General features: G+C 52.7%; 2 protein-coding genes and 1 long non-coding RNA gene across 3 annotated transcripts; 2 read left to right on the top strand and 1 right to left on the bottom strand.

Moving 5' to 3' along the window:
- The first annotated feature begins 537 nt into the window (after nt 1-537).
- LOC103595887 lies at nt 538-1,266 on the top strand. Its single transcript, XR_550997.1, has 2 exons — nt 538-626; nt 722-1,266. It is a non-coding gene; the product is annotated as an uncharacterized LOC103595887 (long non-coding RNA).
- Nucleotides 1,267-5,795: 4,529 nt separating this feature from the next.
- On the top strand, nt 5,796-12,742 carry LOC103595882 (chromosome unknown open reading frame, human C9orf114). The gene is made up of 12 exons (XM_008579408.1): nt 5,796-5,865; nt 6,598-6,643; nt 6,927-7,055; nt 8,323-8,482; nt 8,935-9,024; nt 9,128-9,177; nt 9,381-9,511; nt 10,782-10,854; nt 10,969-11,067; nt 11,390-11,492; nt 11,663-11,810; nt 12,658-12,742. Exons 1-12 carry the CDS (start codon nt 5,830-5,832, stop codon nt 12,724-12,726), a joined length of 1,134 nt encoding a protein of 377 aa, XP_008577630.1. The 5' UTR covers nt 5,796-5,829; the 3' UTR covers nt 12,727-12,742.
- A 75-nt stretch (nt 12,743-12,817) lies between these two features.
- On the bottom strand, nt 12,818-15,803 carry ENDOG (endonuclease G; the record flags this gene model as incomplete). Its single annotated transcript, XM_008579634.1, has 3 exons — nt 12,818-13,170; nt 14,394-14,503; nt 15,633-15,803. Coding segments are annotated over 3 exons (564 nt in total), but the record flags the coding sequence as incomplete, so codon positions are not given.
- Nucleotides 15,804-15,808: the final 5 nt, after the last annotated feature.

Below are 15,808 nucleotides of genomic sequence, written 5' to 3'. Positions count from 1 at the left end.
CACACACACACACACACACACACACACATCCAAATATGTTGAGTTTATTCAGGAATAAGAAATGAGGATTATAACCCAGGTACATGGCAATGGCCAGCCACAGGTGTACTGGTGAGGGAAGGGTAAGAGAAAGCTGTTATTGGCAAAAGGGAGGTTCACATAAGTTGCTTGGAAACAGAGTTCATTGTTTTCAGAGGTTCAAAGCCAGACTTGTCATCAGTCCATTGGTAGAGATGCTGTGTGCTGTTACTTGGCAAGAGTTCTTTTGGAGCATGCTATCTGAGTTGCTGCAGTTCTAAAAAATGTCTAGTGATAAGCCTCGTCACAGAAATATGTGCAAGCCGTGCAAAATGTGCACCCCGTGCAAAGCAGGAGATGTGTGGACATGAAGGGATTTCTGGCAGGGTTTTTTGAAGGTCTTTGGAAACAGTTTTTATCTCAGACAAGCAAGCATGAGCCCCCCTCCTTTGTGCCTTTCCTAGCCCTATTTTGTCTGAAAAAAGTGATTTCCTCCACTTTCACATTTTCCTCCTCCCCAGGGCTTGGCAGCCATCCCAGTCTCCATCTTCTGTAATGTGCAACATCAGATGCCCTTTGACCACTATGTCCGCTTCTGTTTTGCAAAGGTAAGGGGCAGGGCTGGGAGAGGAAAGACCTCACCGAGTCCCCCGAGGCCCGCTGGGAGCGTGGGAGAGAGTAGGACCTATCTGTGTTGGTGCAGGATGAATCCACACTCCGGGCCATGGACGAGAAGCTACAGCAGTGGAAGTCTGATCTCAGACCCTGACATCACCCCTGGGCCCTGCCCTGTCTGGTTCCTATGCACTCCTTGGGTGTCTGTCCTGGTCCAGGTTTCAGCCACTCCCAGGTCGGGAGAAAATGGATGGTACAGGGTACCCCTTCTCTATGACATGGAATATTCCCAGGGAAAGCCCCCCTTTTTGGTCTTGGGGGAGTCGGGAGTCACCTCCCCATAGTGCCTATACTCCTGTCTTGGAGGTGAAGGCCTGTCCTCAGCCTCTCCCTGCACCTCCCTAGGACCGGTCGTTGTGCCTTGGGTTGTTTCTGGCCTCCCCAGACTTGGCTGGGGCTGAAGGAGCAGAGTCCAACAGTGTATAGGACTTCAAGTCCCATCCCTGTCCTGGCCCCAGCTAAGGCTCAGGCCTTTCCTTATCTCACCTTGAACTTCGAAATTTGCCTTTATGGTTGAGTCCTTAAGCCCGTCCTTTTTGCCCATAATAAAGTTTTAAGTTATGCAAACCCTTATGACTGCCTCTCTCTGCTTCACACTCTGGTGCTGATCGCTGATGGGACTTGGTCAGAATGGGAGGAACCTCGGAGAACTTCAGACCCCACCCCACCCCTTTGTACAAGTGTATTTTTTGCGGAGTAAAACCGAGGCCAGAAGAGCTCAGGGACTTGAGATTTGGCTGAAGTCACACAGTTAATTAGTGGTGAAATCTGGCCAAGAACTCAGGGATCCCAATGGCATTCCTCACCCTTTGTCAATCTGATGTACCGGTTACTGGTTCTGGATGAGGTGACTGGGTCATAGACATATGTGTGTGTGCACGCGTGCGTGCGTGTAAGGGTTGAGGACTTGACTGGGTCATGGACGTGTGCGTGTGCGTGCNTCGGCTGATTTTTAGAAAACCGTCTCCTTTCCTTTTTTTTTTTTTTTTTTTTTTTGTCTTTTTCGTGACCGGTAACGGGATCGCAACCCTTGGTGTGGTGTCGCCTGCACCACGCTCAGCCAGTGAGTGCACCGGCGACTCCTATATAGGATCCGAACCTGAGGCGCGAGCGCGTCGCTGCGCTCCCAGCGCCGCACTCTCCCGAGTGCGCCACGGGGCTGGCCCAAAACCAGCTCCTTTCAATGTTCAGTTTGGTTACAAGACCCTTCACACTAGTGATTCCATTCTGCTTTGGTCTGGTCTGTTGCAGCCTAGTGCAGGAGCTCAGTCCAAAGCAGTGACCCCCTCAAATTTTTGTTTAGCAAGCCCCATATAAAAGCCCTGAAATAAAAAGGCTCAAGGAGTTTCTGGGTTGGTGAACACATCCATGTGCTGGAGGGCGATTCTCCCAGAAGGGCATGGAACATCTCGGCACCCCCCGCCCCCAAGACCTTGCCCTGGGTACCTCTTACATTTGCCTCTTCCTTCGTGGGTTGTATCCTTTGTAATAAAACTGTGATCTTAAGTATAGTGCTTTTCTGAGTGCTATATTCTGAGTTCCGAATATGTAATCAGCCAGAAGTGCAAGCAACCTGGAGACCCCACTTGCTGCTGGCATCTGAAGTGGAGGCAGTCTGTGGGACTGAGCCCTTCACCCATGCAGTCTATGCTAACTTGGGTAGTTAATGTCACAATTGAATTGAATTGTAGGACACCCAGTTGGCGTCAGAATTGTTGGAATCTATTTGGTGCCAGAATGACACAAGACACTTCCCTCTTTTACTTCCAAGCCACAACTTGGTACTACTACCACTGTTTCAGAGTCAGGATTGTGAAACAAGAGACCAGCTAAAGGGCTCAGGATTGGGGCCCCTTTGCCACACTATGCATAATCTAATGGTAAGAAAGTTCTCTGTGGGGCCAATCCATAGATTTCTTGGGTAGAACCACCCCGACCAAAGGTCCCATGTCTCATGAACCATGCCAGAATTTTCCTATAACTCAAAGCTGTGACCCTAAGGATGTTCCAAACCTTAGACTGAGCAATTCAGCCAGCCTGGGATGGTAGACCCTCCCTTAGGTATATGAAAGTGACTTTGCCCTCTCATTCAGGGGCAGGGAGAAAAAAAGGAGATGGTAAAATAAACACACCCCTGTAATATTAATATATATTGAATTAGAAATAACTTTATAATAATTATGATCAGCATGTATGTATTTTTTAAGGTGTTTAAAATGTTTGAGAATCTGGCATATGGACTTGTAATTTTAAGTTAAAATGTTAACTAATATTAGGGCCGGCCCGTGGCTCACTCAGGAGAGTGCAGTGCTGATAACACCAAGGCCATGGGTTCGGATCCCATATAGGGATGGCCGGTTTGCTCACTCGCTGAGCATGGTGCTGACCACACCAAGTCAAGGGTTAAGATCCCCTTACTAGTTATCTTAAAAAAAAAAAAAGTTAACTAATATTAAATTTATTTTATGTATTTCTTTTTCTTCTTTTTGGCAGCTGGCTGATAGAGGGATTGAACCCTGGACCTTGTTGTTATCAGCAACATGTTCTAACCAACTGAGCTAACCAGCCAGCCCCCTAAATTTATTTTAATTTGAAAAGTTTGAGGTGGGTTTACATTTATGTGAGTGGTTATTTGCCTAATCCCTCCTCTACTAGGTTATAAGTTCTAGTTCAATGTCTGCTTTTGCTTGTCTTTGTGTCCCTGGCAGTTACCCCAGAGTTCCTTCCTCCAAATAGGTGCTGCTCAATACATATTTGCTAGTTGAATGAATGTTGACTCAAATGTATTTATTTTAAAAAGAGTATCACATTCATTGCTGGCAAGATGTACAGCCACTTTGTCTTTGTTTTGTTTTGGTTTTTGGTGGCTGGCCAGTAAGGTGACCCAGCCTTTGGTGTTATAAGGCTGTGCTCTAACCAACTGTGCTAACTGGCTAGCCCAGTACAGGTACAGCGACTTTGAAAGTTTGGCACTTTCTTAAAAAGTCAAAACATAATCTTACCATAGGATCCAATCTTACCAACAATCCTAGATATTTACCCTAAAGAGGTGAAAACTTTATGTCCACACAAAAACCTGCAAATATTTATAGCAGCTTGTAACTGCGAAAAAACAAAAGCAACCATGATGACCTTCAAAAGGTGAATGAATAAACAGTGGCACATCCATATAACAAAATATCCAGCAATAAAAAATGAGATATCAAGGGCCAGCCCGTGGCTCACTTGGGAGAGTGTGGTGCTGATAACAACAAGGCCACGGGTTCAGATCCCATATAGGGATGGTCGGTTAGCTCACTTGGGAGAGCATGGTGCTGACAACAGCAAGTCAAGGGTTAAGATCCTGTCGAGCTCTTTTACGTGCAGGTAATCCTGCCGACTGGGCCAATTGTCAAGTTAGGGCTGGGTCTTGAGCTCACAGACTCCTCAAGCCCATTCACAGACTGAGTCACAAACCCTTCACATGCCAGGCTGGGTCACCAGACCCCTCACACGCAGGTCTATGAGCTAGGTAACAGGCAAACAGGTCCTTGGAGCCATAGGTTGGAGAGCATGGCAAAGCTCAGCATGGATGCCCGAGACAGACACCAGCCAAACCACAGCGTGGCGCATGTGCACTAACTCCAACCACTCACAATTTGGTTACAAAGAATGCACTGCACCACCCCCAACCTGACCTAAGGCAAGGGGGCCTGATCAAATTATTCTATTTTCTCAATGGATCCCCTTACCAGTCATTTTTTTTTTTTCCTTTTTTGTCTTTTTTCGTGACCGGCAACGGATCGCAACCCTCAGTGTCGCGCCCGTACCGGACCGGGACCGGCAACGGGATCGCAACCCTCGGTGTTGCTCCCGCACCTCGCTCAGCCAGTGAGCGGCCGGTCTGTATGTGGGATCCGAACCCTCGGCGGGAGCACCACCACGCTCCCAAGCGGCGCACTGTAGCAGTGCGCCACCGGGCCGGCCCCACCAGTCATTTTTTAAGAAAAGAAAAAATGAGATATCAAGTCACACAGAGACATGGATGAATGCTTAATCCATATTGCTTAATGAAAGAAGCCAATCTGAAAAGGCTACATTCAGTATGATTTCAACTATATGACTTTCTGGAAAAGACAAAACTGTAGAGACAATTTTAAAAAGATCGATAGTTGCCAGGGGCTGGGAGGGGGAGAATGATGAATAGGTGGAGCATGGGGGATTCTTAGGGCAATGAAACTATTCTGTAAGGTCCTGTAATGGTGGATACATGATTATGCATTTGTCAAAACCCATAGAACAAACATCTCACCTGATCACACCTCTCAGCATTGGACAGATCATCTAGGCAACAAATTAACAGAGTAACCATTGTTCTTTCAGAAGGAGAGAAGAAATCCAGGGCAATTAGAGGGGGGAGGGAGAGGGTAAGGGGGGATGAGGAAAGTTTGGACAAGGGGCATAAAGAATAATTACGACTTGTAACAATATATGTGGTAGTAATATTGATTCGATCAACATATCTCAATGTTGAACCCGAAAAATGTGTACAATCAATTTTGATTCAATAAATAAAATAATTTTTTTTTAAAAAAGAACATCTCAAAGAGTGAACCCTAATGAACGTTAGTTGATAATAGTGTATCAATATTGTTCATCAGCTGTAAGAATGTATTACACCAAAGCAAGATGTTAACAATTGGGAAAACTGTAAGGCGCTTGCACAGGGACTCTGCACTATCTGCTCAATTTTCTAAACTAAAACTGCTTTAGAAAATAAAGTGAGTTCACTAAAAGAGAAAGAGTACATGGACGAATCTGTAAAAGAAATGGACTAAATTATCTCTCAAGTCATTTCCAGTAGGGGATTACATCCCAGCTCTGGGCCTAAGAGTCCCCATGTAAGAAGCCGCGCAGAGGCCTGAGTGTTGTACTTGTCCCGACCCGGAAGGCGGCTCTCGAGGCATCCAAGAATCCGGGAAAGTAGCCGCGGTGTTGCCCACTCCGGCAGCCCCCCGGCGCCACGCGCTCTCGCCGCCGCCGGCCACCTAGGCCACGCCCCCCGCGCTATTGGCTCCGATTGGGCGGCTCGTGGAGGCGTGGCCGGAAGAGGCGAGTGCGATTGGCAGGGGCGTGGCCGACGGTGAGCGGCGGAACATGGCGGAGTGCGGGAGGAAGCGGCCCTGCGGCCCGGTAGGTGGGACCCCGGGCAGGGCAGCGGGGTCGGCGCGTGGCACGAGTCGCTGGGGGCCTCTGGCAGGGCCCGCCTCGCCTCCCGCTCCCTGCTTCTAGCCAACCCGAGGCTGGAAGCCCAGAACGTACTGAAAGCTGGTGGCCGCGTGCGCTGCGGCCCGGATGAGAACCGGAGGTGGGAGCCGGGGTCGGGGCTGGGGCTGGGGCTGGGACAGCGTCAGGTGGCGTGTGGTCGGAGCCCCCTGTGGCTCTCTGGCCAGGGACCCTGCTCGCAGTCCCGAGCCCTTCGTGGCTTAGGTCTTCTGGCTCCCAGGGCGACAGTGGGCAGGTCCTGTCCCCTGAGCCTCGGTTTCCTCTTCTGTCCCGTGGGAGCCCATTCCACAATTTATTGAGTGCTTACTATGGGCCAGGCCTGGTCCCAGGAATTGGGGGTACAGCGGGTCTCTGCCCTCCTGACGCTGTCTCTGGGGCTGCAGTGGGTAGAGGTTCGTTGGCTGCCTCACCATCCCCATTTAGAGGGAGAAGATGGCTGCTCCGCAGCAAGTGGGACCCCTCCCAGGTGTGGCCTTTCAGCCACAACATTTTTTTTTTCTTTCTTTTTTTTTTCTTTTGCTGCGGTTATGGAGATTTGAACCCTTGACCTTGGTATTATAACCCCGTGTTCCAACCAACAGAGCTAACCCACCAGCCCCCAGCCTCACACTCTTAATCTTCCTCCCATTCCTACTCCAGGGTGAACATGGCCAAAGAATCGAGTGGCGAAAATGGAAGCAACAGAGTAAGTAAGGGCTGGGGGCGTGGGGAAGACTGTCTGTGACCACCCTTCCTCAGACCACTCCAGCAGTGCACTTTGGGAGGACACCAGCTTTGTCCCCTTTGGGTCCCACAGCACCCAAACTGGTGGTGGGCAAAGGGCCAGGAGCCCTGGGGAGGCTCCCTTGCTGCCTTCTGGCTGCTCACCCACTCCCGAACCCAGGCTGAAACCCCAGGAGAGGGAACCGTTTTCCTCAACTGTTCCAAGTCCCTCTTCCCTCCACCAATCAGGATATTCTTTTATCCAGAGAAAGAGGAGAAAAAGAAGTGGAAGGATCTCAAGCTGACAAAGAAATTGGAGCGACAGCGGGCACAGGAGGAACAGGCCAAGCACCAGGAGGAGGAGGAGGAGGCAGCTGCACAGAGGAAGGACCGGGGTGAGCAGCTGGGTCCTGGGAGGGGGCAGAGGCTGTGGCCTGCAGTGGCTGTCCTGTAGACAAAGCAGAGAATGTCATATCTGGAAGGGCCCTGAGAGACCAATGGGTCCAAACATCTTATCCTGAAGGAGAAACTCGGGCCCAAAGAAGGGGAGGAACCCAGCAGAGTCCTAATCTTCTACTTAGGGAGGCTAAGCTCTCTTAACTTTAAACCTCCAGAACCTCAGAATTGTAAAGTTAGTTTTCTTTATTTTTTTCACTTTTTTATGGAGCATTTTCTGCGTCCTTTAATTTCATTTTTCATTTATTATTTTGATTTCATAATAAAAATATCTTTTTTTAAATAAATAGTACATACTCAAAACAATACAGAAGACTATAAAGAAGAAAAGAGAAATGCCAGCAAACATTATGGTGAAAGTTATCCCCGCTTATACCTGCACAGAGAGATACAGATACAATTTTACCACAATGAGGCCATTTTATGTAGGTGCTTCTGGACCTGGTTTTTCCCATCCGACATTATGCCCTGGATGTGCTTCCACGTCAGTACATCTGGATCTACCCTAACAAAATATATCTTCTTTCCTCAGCCAGACCCAAAGCTATGGAGGGTCAGGGCGCCACATCATACCCTTGTAGAGCCCAGTAGTTACCAGTGATGATGGAGACAGCACCCAAGCAAATCATCTGTGCCAGAGACTGGAGAAGGCTTTTATGGGCGTTAACTCTTGTGGCTCCCTCCAGAAAACCCTAGGAGGGAGGGAATGTGGTGGTTCTTCTAGAGCCAGAAAGCCTGAACCCAATATCTCAGCTGCCCCACATTTTGTGTGACCTTGGGCCATGTACTTGACTTCTCTGGGCTGCAGGCTCCTCGCCTATAAATGGGTATAATGGTAGTATCTACTTCCTGGGGCGATTGGGTTAATGTGCACATATAAAAGGCTTATTAGATATTACCTCATTATTATCTCCCCCGACAGCTAGAGAACTGAGGCAGTAAGGGGCAGAGCCAGGAGGTGAACTTAGGCCAGTGCTTCTAGCCACTCCCCAGCCCTGCCTGTGGTCCACCCTGCTCAAAGGAGCCTTGGAGACCTCTGCATCCACTTTCCTCCTGGAGAGGTTGAGGTCCAGAGAGGGGAGTTGGATCGATTTTGCTGATCTCAAAACACAGTTGGAAAATTCTCTAACCTTTGGCCTGGGGATAGAGGAAGGGAGGGGAGAGTGGGGCCTCTGAGGCTGACCAGGAAACCCCTCCCCTGCCCAGGACAGTACTACACCCTGAGTGTGGCCCTGCCAGGCTCCATCCTGGACAATGCCCAGTCGCCTGAGCTTCGCACCTACCTGTCTGGCCAGATTGCCAGAGCCTGTGCCATCTTCTGTGTGGATGAGATTGTGGTGTTCGATGAGGAGGGCCAAGATGCCAAGTGAGTAACCATCTCACAGGGCACCAGGCCCCAGGAAGAAGCGAGGGGTTGCCAGGATTGGCTGTGGCTTCACCTAACCCCCTGCCCACCTGCCTGGCTCTTCCTGTGTGCCCTGTCTGAAATGCCCCCATTGTAATCCTTAGTGGGTAGACTTGTAAGGCTGGGTCAGATTGGCTGGGAGGAGCTCTTTTTTTTTTTTTTGGTGGCTGGCTGGGATGGGGATCTGAACCCTTAACCTTGGGGTTATAACATCTCACTCTAACCCTCTGAGCTAACCTGCCAGCCCTGGGAGGAGCTCTTTTTTTTTTTTTGGTGGCTGGCTGGTATGGGGATCTGAACCCTTAACCTTGGTGTTATAACATCTCACTCTAACCATCTGAGCTAACCTGCCAGCCCTGGGAGGAGCTCTTGAAGGAGACCACAGCTGGATCCTGAGCCCTCTCTCTCTCCAGGACTGTGGAGGGGGAATTCACAGGAGTTGGCAAGAAGGGGCAAGCGTGTGTACAGCTGGCCCGGATTCTGCAGTACCTGGAATGTCCACAGTAAGGGGTGACTTCCCTGAGCATGAGGGAGGGTAGTCAAAATGGAGGTCAGGGAGGAGGGGGCCTCCCCTGAGAACCTCCTGAGACCTGCATTCTTTACTAGGTACCTGAGAAAGGCGTTCTTCCCCAAACACCAGGATCTGCAGTTTGCAGGTAAGGCTGGGTGGGCCTGACCCTCATTTCCCATGGATCATCCCTGACACTGTCCAGTTGGCAAAACAGGCCTGGGAGGGCAGGGCCTGTGCCTGATGTCAAGCAGCAGGCCTGTGGCAGAGCTGGAACTTGAACCAGGTACCCACCTCACCCCCGTGTGCTTTAGCACTTCCCAGACTCCTCCCGGACCCTCCCCCACACAGGGCTCCTGAACCCCTTGGACAGCCCCCACCACATGCGGCAGGATGAGGAGTCTGAGTTCCGAGAGGGTGTCGTGGTGGACCGGCCCACCCGGCCAGGCCACGGCTCCTTTGTCAACTGTGGCATGAAGAAGGTAGGAATGGGAAGGTGGGCCAGGACACACCTTAAAGACACACCGTGGCTATGGAGGGCAGGCATGGCCATGTGGGAGGGGACCCCTGGATCATGGACCTGCCTGCAAATTCCCCGTTGATGCAAATTTGGGCCAGAGAAGTACCCAAAATGGGGATCAATAGGTAAAGCCAGGAGCAAATTTACTGTTTCTTCAAAAGCAAATTAGGGGGCCGGCCCGGTGGCGCACTGCTACAGTGCGCCGCTTGGGAGTGCAGTGGTGCTCCCGCCAAGGGTTTGGATCCCACATACAGACCGGTTCCCGCTCACTGGCTGAGCGAGGTGCGGGCGCGACACCGAGGGTTGCGATCCGTTGCCGGACACGAAAAAAAGACAAAAAGGAAAAAAAAAAAAAAAGCAAATTAGGGGCTGGCTGGTTAGTTCAGTTAGTTACAGTGTGATGCTGGTAACACCAAGGTGCAGGATTTGATCCCTGTACTGGCCAACCACCTAAGTCAATAAATAAACAAAAATAAAAAGCAAATTAACAGAAGATAGTCCTCTGCTCAAAACAAAACAAAACCCTGCAAAAACAAGTTCAGAATCACTTGAGCTACTCTAGTGCACTGCAGAGCCCAGCTGGAGATTGGAGCAGTCTACTGGAGTCAGAGACAGCAACATTTAAATGTATGTGATCCCCTCCCCTCAAAAAGAACAGACCAGAAATAGCTGGCTAACAGCAGGCCAGGATGACACAGACAGAAGGGGGAAGCATGAGACACCCTCAAAAGGGGAAAGAAGTGCCCCATCAAGTGCAATAAATTCAAAACTGGCACGAAACACAAAATTGTTATTCACCCCAGCTCCCATGTATTAAGAATTTACTTCATGCCAGGCCCTGTGCAGTGTAACAATAGCTATTGTTTATGGAGAGTTTTTGATTTGACAGCTGAGGAAACTGAAGCTAAGAGAGGTTAATGACCTGCTCAAATTCCTAGTAAGCCACAGGGCCACCAAAATGTAGAAAACTGGGATTTCATCTAATTGTGAAATATTTACTTCCTACTCTGTGCCAGGACTCAAGTGCTCATTTTTGACCAATGTCTTGTGATAGTCATTTTGCACAAATGGTCTGTGAGCAGGTGCAGCCCATGTGCTAGAGTGGAAGGAGGGTAGGTTGACCGGGACACATTGGGTCCTTAGCCAGCCCTGCAGTTCCCCAGTTGCATCTGGAAGAGTGATGACCCCTGCTGGTCATGAGGGTAATGACAACCATTCTGGCTTCTCCCCAGGAAGTGAAGATTGACAAGAACCTGGAGCCTGGACTTCGGGTGACAGTGCAACTGAACCAAAAGCAGCTCCCAGGTATCTGGAAGCTTCCTGGCCCCTGCAGTGGCCTGGCCAGCCTGAGGGATTGGAGCCTCCTCCTTCCACTTCCCTGTTCCCTTACCTCATCTTTACAGCCTCTTTCTCCTCCAGAATGCAAGACCTACCGTGGAAGAGTTGTGTCATCACAGGACCCTCGCACCAAAGCTGGGCTCTACTGGGGCTACACCGTCCGACTGGCCTCCTGCCTCAGTAAGGACAGAGCTTCCCTCTCTGGATATCCACCCATCCCTCTGTCTGGGAGGCGGCACAGAACAAAAGGGCCAGATATAAGGTCCACTACATGTTCTTGGAGCTCTTCCTACTTACCCTGTGCTTTGTTTCCCCCAACCAAGCACAGGCCTGGTCTCCATCCTGCTCAGTCCTTGACTTCCCAGGAACAGGGGAGGGCCTGGGTGTGGCTCCCATACCTGAGCCCTCTTCTCCACCTCCACACCCCTAACACACACACACATTACCAAGAGGCTGCGGCTTCTGGGGAGCAGGACCCCCACTGAGCTGGCCCCACTCACAGGTGCTGTATTTGCTGAGGCCCCTTTCCAGGATGGGTACGACCTGACCATCGGGACATCAGAGCGTGGCTCGGATGTCGCCTCTGCCCAGCTTCCCAACTTCAGGTGGGTGCCACCTGGGGCAGAGGCCAGGGAGGGAAAAATGGAGCTGGGAACCTCCCCAGTGGGGCAAAGCTGCACAGATTGGGCCCCTACTGTGTATGGGGTGCTGGGAGCTCTGGGGGCTGGGTTCAGTGGGGCCCTGATGGTCATCAATCCACACCCTGCAATGCCAGGCATGCTCTCGTAGTGTTTGGGGGCCTCCAGGGACTGGAAGCTGGAGTGGATGCTGACCCTAACCTGGAGGTGACTGAACCCAGTGTCCTCTTTGACCTGTACCTCAACACCTGCCCTGGCCAGGGCAGCCGCACCATCCGCACTGAGGTGAGCCTGCCTGCCTCCCCCCACCGCCTCGGGCTGTGCCCAAGGTTCAGCCAGCAGCTGCGGCTGGGGTTTCGGGATCTGTCCAAGAGGGGCTGCAGATCTCTCCTGCAGCCCACTCCCACTCAAGGCTGCCTTCTCTGGAGATGGTCTCCTCACCCCCGTCAGCCTCCCACCACAGCAGAGTTGTGGCAGGGACAGGACATGAGTGCAGCTGGGAGTCAAGCATCCTGGTGCTAGTGCGACTCCTGTACTCCCAGGCCCCCCTGCCCACCCCTGCTCTGGGCCTATGTTTCCTTAGCTGTTTGTTCAGTGTTCCTCGGTGGCCCAGATGGGCACGGCAGCTCTCCCTGCAGGGCCTCCCTTGCATCTCTGTCCCGTGGGGGAGCAGTGTGTGGGCAGATCTGAGGGCCTTAGTCCTGGGCATCCATGGAACCTGCGCACACACTTCTGAGGTCAGCATAGAATGCTGCCTGTGGGCGCTTTGCTAGGGGAGGCCCTGTTGCTCCCATCAGTCTTAAAGGGGTGGTGACTAAACAGACAGCCTAGTCTACCCGTCCCGGAGGCCCTGCCCAGGCCAAGTACTATGAGCCTGCCAGCCGTACTTAGCTCCCAACCTTCCCACACCTGCAGTCAGGGCTGAGAACTTCCTGCCTGCCATGTCACCCTCCCCTGGCCCCGGGAGGCAGGTGTCATTACTATCACCCCCATTTACAGAAGAGGAGATCGAGGAGCAGGGCGTGCTGCTCGCCAAGTGGCAGATCTGAAGTATGAACCTGGGCCTGTCCTTAGCCTTCCAGTCCCTGCTAAGGACTCCCCCTCCCAGCCCACTGCCACTCTTCTCTTCCAGGAAGCCATCCTCATCTCCCTGGCTGCCCTGCAGCCTGGCCTCACCCAGGCAGGTGCCCGGCCCACCTGAAGGTTCTGTCGGCTCCAGGACAGCAACAAGGCAGCAGTGAATCCAGGGGTTCCCACGGTTCACCTGGGGACAGATGTAGCCAAGTCTTATCTCCAAAAATAACCAATCACCTTTAATGTGACCCAGACCCACACGCACTCAGTCTGGCGGGGCTGCTGCCCTCACTTGCTGCCCACAGTGATGGCCTTGAGGCTGCCCCCCCGCACCAGGATGTTTGGCACGAAGAGCAGCCCCGCAGCACGCTCAATGCTCTCAATGGGCACCAGGAAGCGCTCTAGGGGGACTGTCTCCTCCACCGGTGTGTTGGGCATCACGTAGGAACGGAGCTCAATTTGCCCGCCCGTGGCCTCCAGGATCAGCACCTTGAAGAAGTGCGTGGGCACCGCCACATGGTTCTTGCCGATGACCTGGTACTTCACATAGTACTTTCCATCAGCCTCCATCCTGCGGGCAAACCCAGGCACATGTGGGCAGGGGATCTGGTTAGACCCAAGGCTGCTGTCTCCAGGAAGCCTTCCCTGATCTGAACTCCAATTTCTGCCATCCTGTAGGACTGCCCCTTACTGTGAGGCGTTTGTCCCCTGCCTGGCTCCTCCTTGAGGCTGGGAACTCTCTAGAGTAGAGACTTTCCCTCTGTTTTCCTCATACCCAACATGGAGTCCGGCAGAGTAAGTGGCAATAAAATGCTACTGAAAGAACTGAGCCTCCTAAATGTTACATTCATCCACAAAGATGCTTGCTGTCTACCCCATGGAGGGGCATCAAGTGGGCAAGAGCTAGAGCAGCTGAAATCCCAGCACCCAGCATAAGGCCTGGCACATAAGAGGTGCCAAAACATTAGCTGGGTGACTTCCAGGTTTTTGCTCAGCAGTCCCTCCATTTCAGCAGGCCATGGGATATACTAAGGAAAGCTTGTGAGTGCTCCAGCCACCACCTCAGCCAGCCTGTGCTGAAACCTTACAGCAGGCCAGGCCCTGGGCTAGCATGTGATGTCCACTTAGTCCCCTCGAGTGTGAGGTCACAGGTTTTATCCCCCTTTTACAGGGGAGGACTTTGAGGTCATTTGCCCACAGCACTAAGAGACTAGGTGATAAGGCCTAGACTCCATCCCAAGCCTGTGGATTTCAGAGCCAGCCACTCAGATGCAACCTATTGCCTCACTTGTCCCCATCCCTAGTGGGCCAGAACAGTCACTGAATGTGCCCAGAGGAGCTCAGTCCCTTCCACTTCAGAGGCAGGGCGGTGGAGGGACAAGAATGGAGAGACAAGTTCAAGAGATCTGAGTTCAAACTCTGGCTGCAGAGAAGGGTGGGGAAGAGCCTCCAAGCAGAACAGAGACCAGAGGTGAGAGCTGGATGCATCGAGTATCTGCAGGGGTTTCCATCTGGGCAGGACACAGGATTGGGTGAGTGTGGCAAGAGGCGACAGAGGAGAAAGGAGTGAGGGCAGATTCAGGACCTGGTGCCCATGGGCACAGGAGACAGTCCAAGTGGGTGCCCCAAAGGTCTCTGGCTATGGAATTGGAATGGGGGGGGGTCTGAGGCAGGCAAACAGACTTGCCAAGAAACCAGATGAATAGTGACCTGGTGTTGACCCAGAGCCCACGGCAAGCCTGGTGGGGTGAGCAGGAGGCCCTGCCATCCCCAGGTCCCCAGTTTCGGCCTCACCTGGGCAGGAAGAGTGGCCCTGTGCAGACATAGACATTTTGGTAGGTGCGGGTCAAGCTGCGGCTGTACTTCTCCAGGTTGTTCCAGGCATTCTGGTTGAGGTGGGGCACCTGGTAGGAGAGATGGGGCTCAGCAGGACTGTGGCTGAGTCCCTTTTCCCTCTGTCAGGACTTCAGGGTGGGCAAGGCAGGAGATATCCAGTGTGGGGCAAACAGGCTCAGGGAAAGACAGTCACTCCCCGGAGCCATGAGGCCATGAGGGTGGAGCCTGGGCTGGGCTGACAGGGTGCTAGCCACCCCACTCCATCTGTCCCTCCCACACCTCCAAATCTTTTCTCAAAGTCTTTTCTCAGCTCCAAATAGCTGCACAAAGGAAGGGGCGCATCTCCCCCTTTCAGAGAGAAAAGGAGGCCTGCTTCCCTACCCTTCCACTCAGGGGCTCACCGGAAAGCCAGCCCTCCCAACCATCAACTACTTTCCCGTCTGAGCCATATGCAGAACCCAGCTAGAAAAATCATGAATCTGCCTCAAAGGTTTGAGCCCTCCAAGCCTCAGGACAATGCCTAGGAAAATGGGTGAGGGACTGTGCCTTCGGGTTGGAGGCTTGTACCCCATGGGCTTCACTCAGTGCCCCATGTCAGTCTCCATCCACTGGGTGCCAGGCACTGCTTGGAACAGGGTGCAAGGTAGGGTGGCGTGTCCAGGACACACAGAGACTAACAGCCCAACCCTGTGCCAGGTGTCTCCCCTGTAACTGCTGGCAGGCACGCAGGGCAGGACAACAGCCTGAAAACTCAGGATCTCCCAGACCTGGGTTCTCCTGGTGTGTGACACTGGGCCAGTCACTTGACCTCTCTGAGCCTCAGTTCCCCAGGGTAGCTAGTAATCAAGAGCTCAGCGGCCTTGTTCACCTGCATTGTGTCTTCACCTCAGCACTACTACCACAAGAGATTGGTAAGTAATAGTATCATCCCCATTTTACAGACGAGGAAACTGAAGCTCAGGGAGGTGCCAGGGGTGGGGGGCTCACAGGTTAAGTTCGAGCCCTGGTGTGTCTGCAGAGCCACGGCTTGGAGCCCCTGTGTTCTCCCTCCTGCCTTCGGCGCGCGGGCTGTGACCAGCAAGGCGCCAGACCTAGCTCGCGCACAAGCTGCTACCCATTCCGCAGGTGACAGACTGAGGCTCAGGGAGGTGAGGCGCCGGCCCCGCGCTCCGCGGCCGGGCCGGGCGCCGGCGCTACCTGGGGCGCGACGTTGCTCAGGTAGAAGGTGTCGTCCATGGCCTTCTGGCTCCAGCGGTGGTTGGCGGCCGCGGCGAGGTGGCCGCGGTCGAAGCCGCTGCCGCGGTAGTCGGCGTTGGTGGCGCGGTGGTATGCGTGCACCGAATCGTCCTCGCGGAAGTCGCACGAGCGGCGGG

Source organism: Galeopterus variegatus, unplaced genomic scaffold (genome assembly GCF_000696425.1).
Source record: "Galeopterus variegatus unplaced genomic scaffold, G_variegatus-3.0.2 Scaffold80, whole genome shotgun sequence".
Taxonomy (NCBI): Eukaryota; Metazoa; Chordata; class Mammalia; order Dermoptera; family Cynocephalidae; genus Galeopterus; species Galeopterus variegatus.
This window is presented reverse-complemented; position numbering and strand designations above follow the sequence as displayed.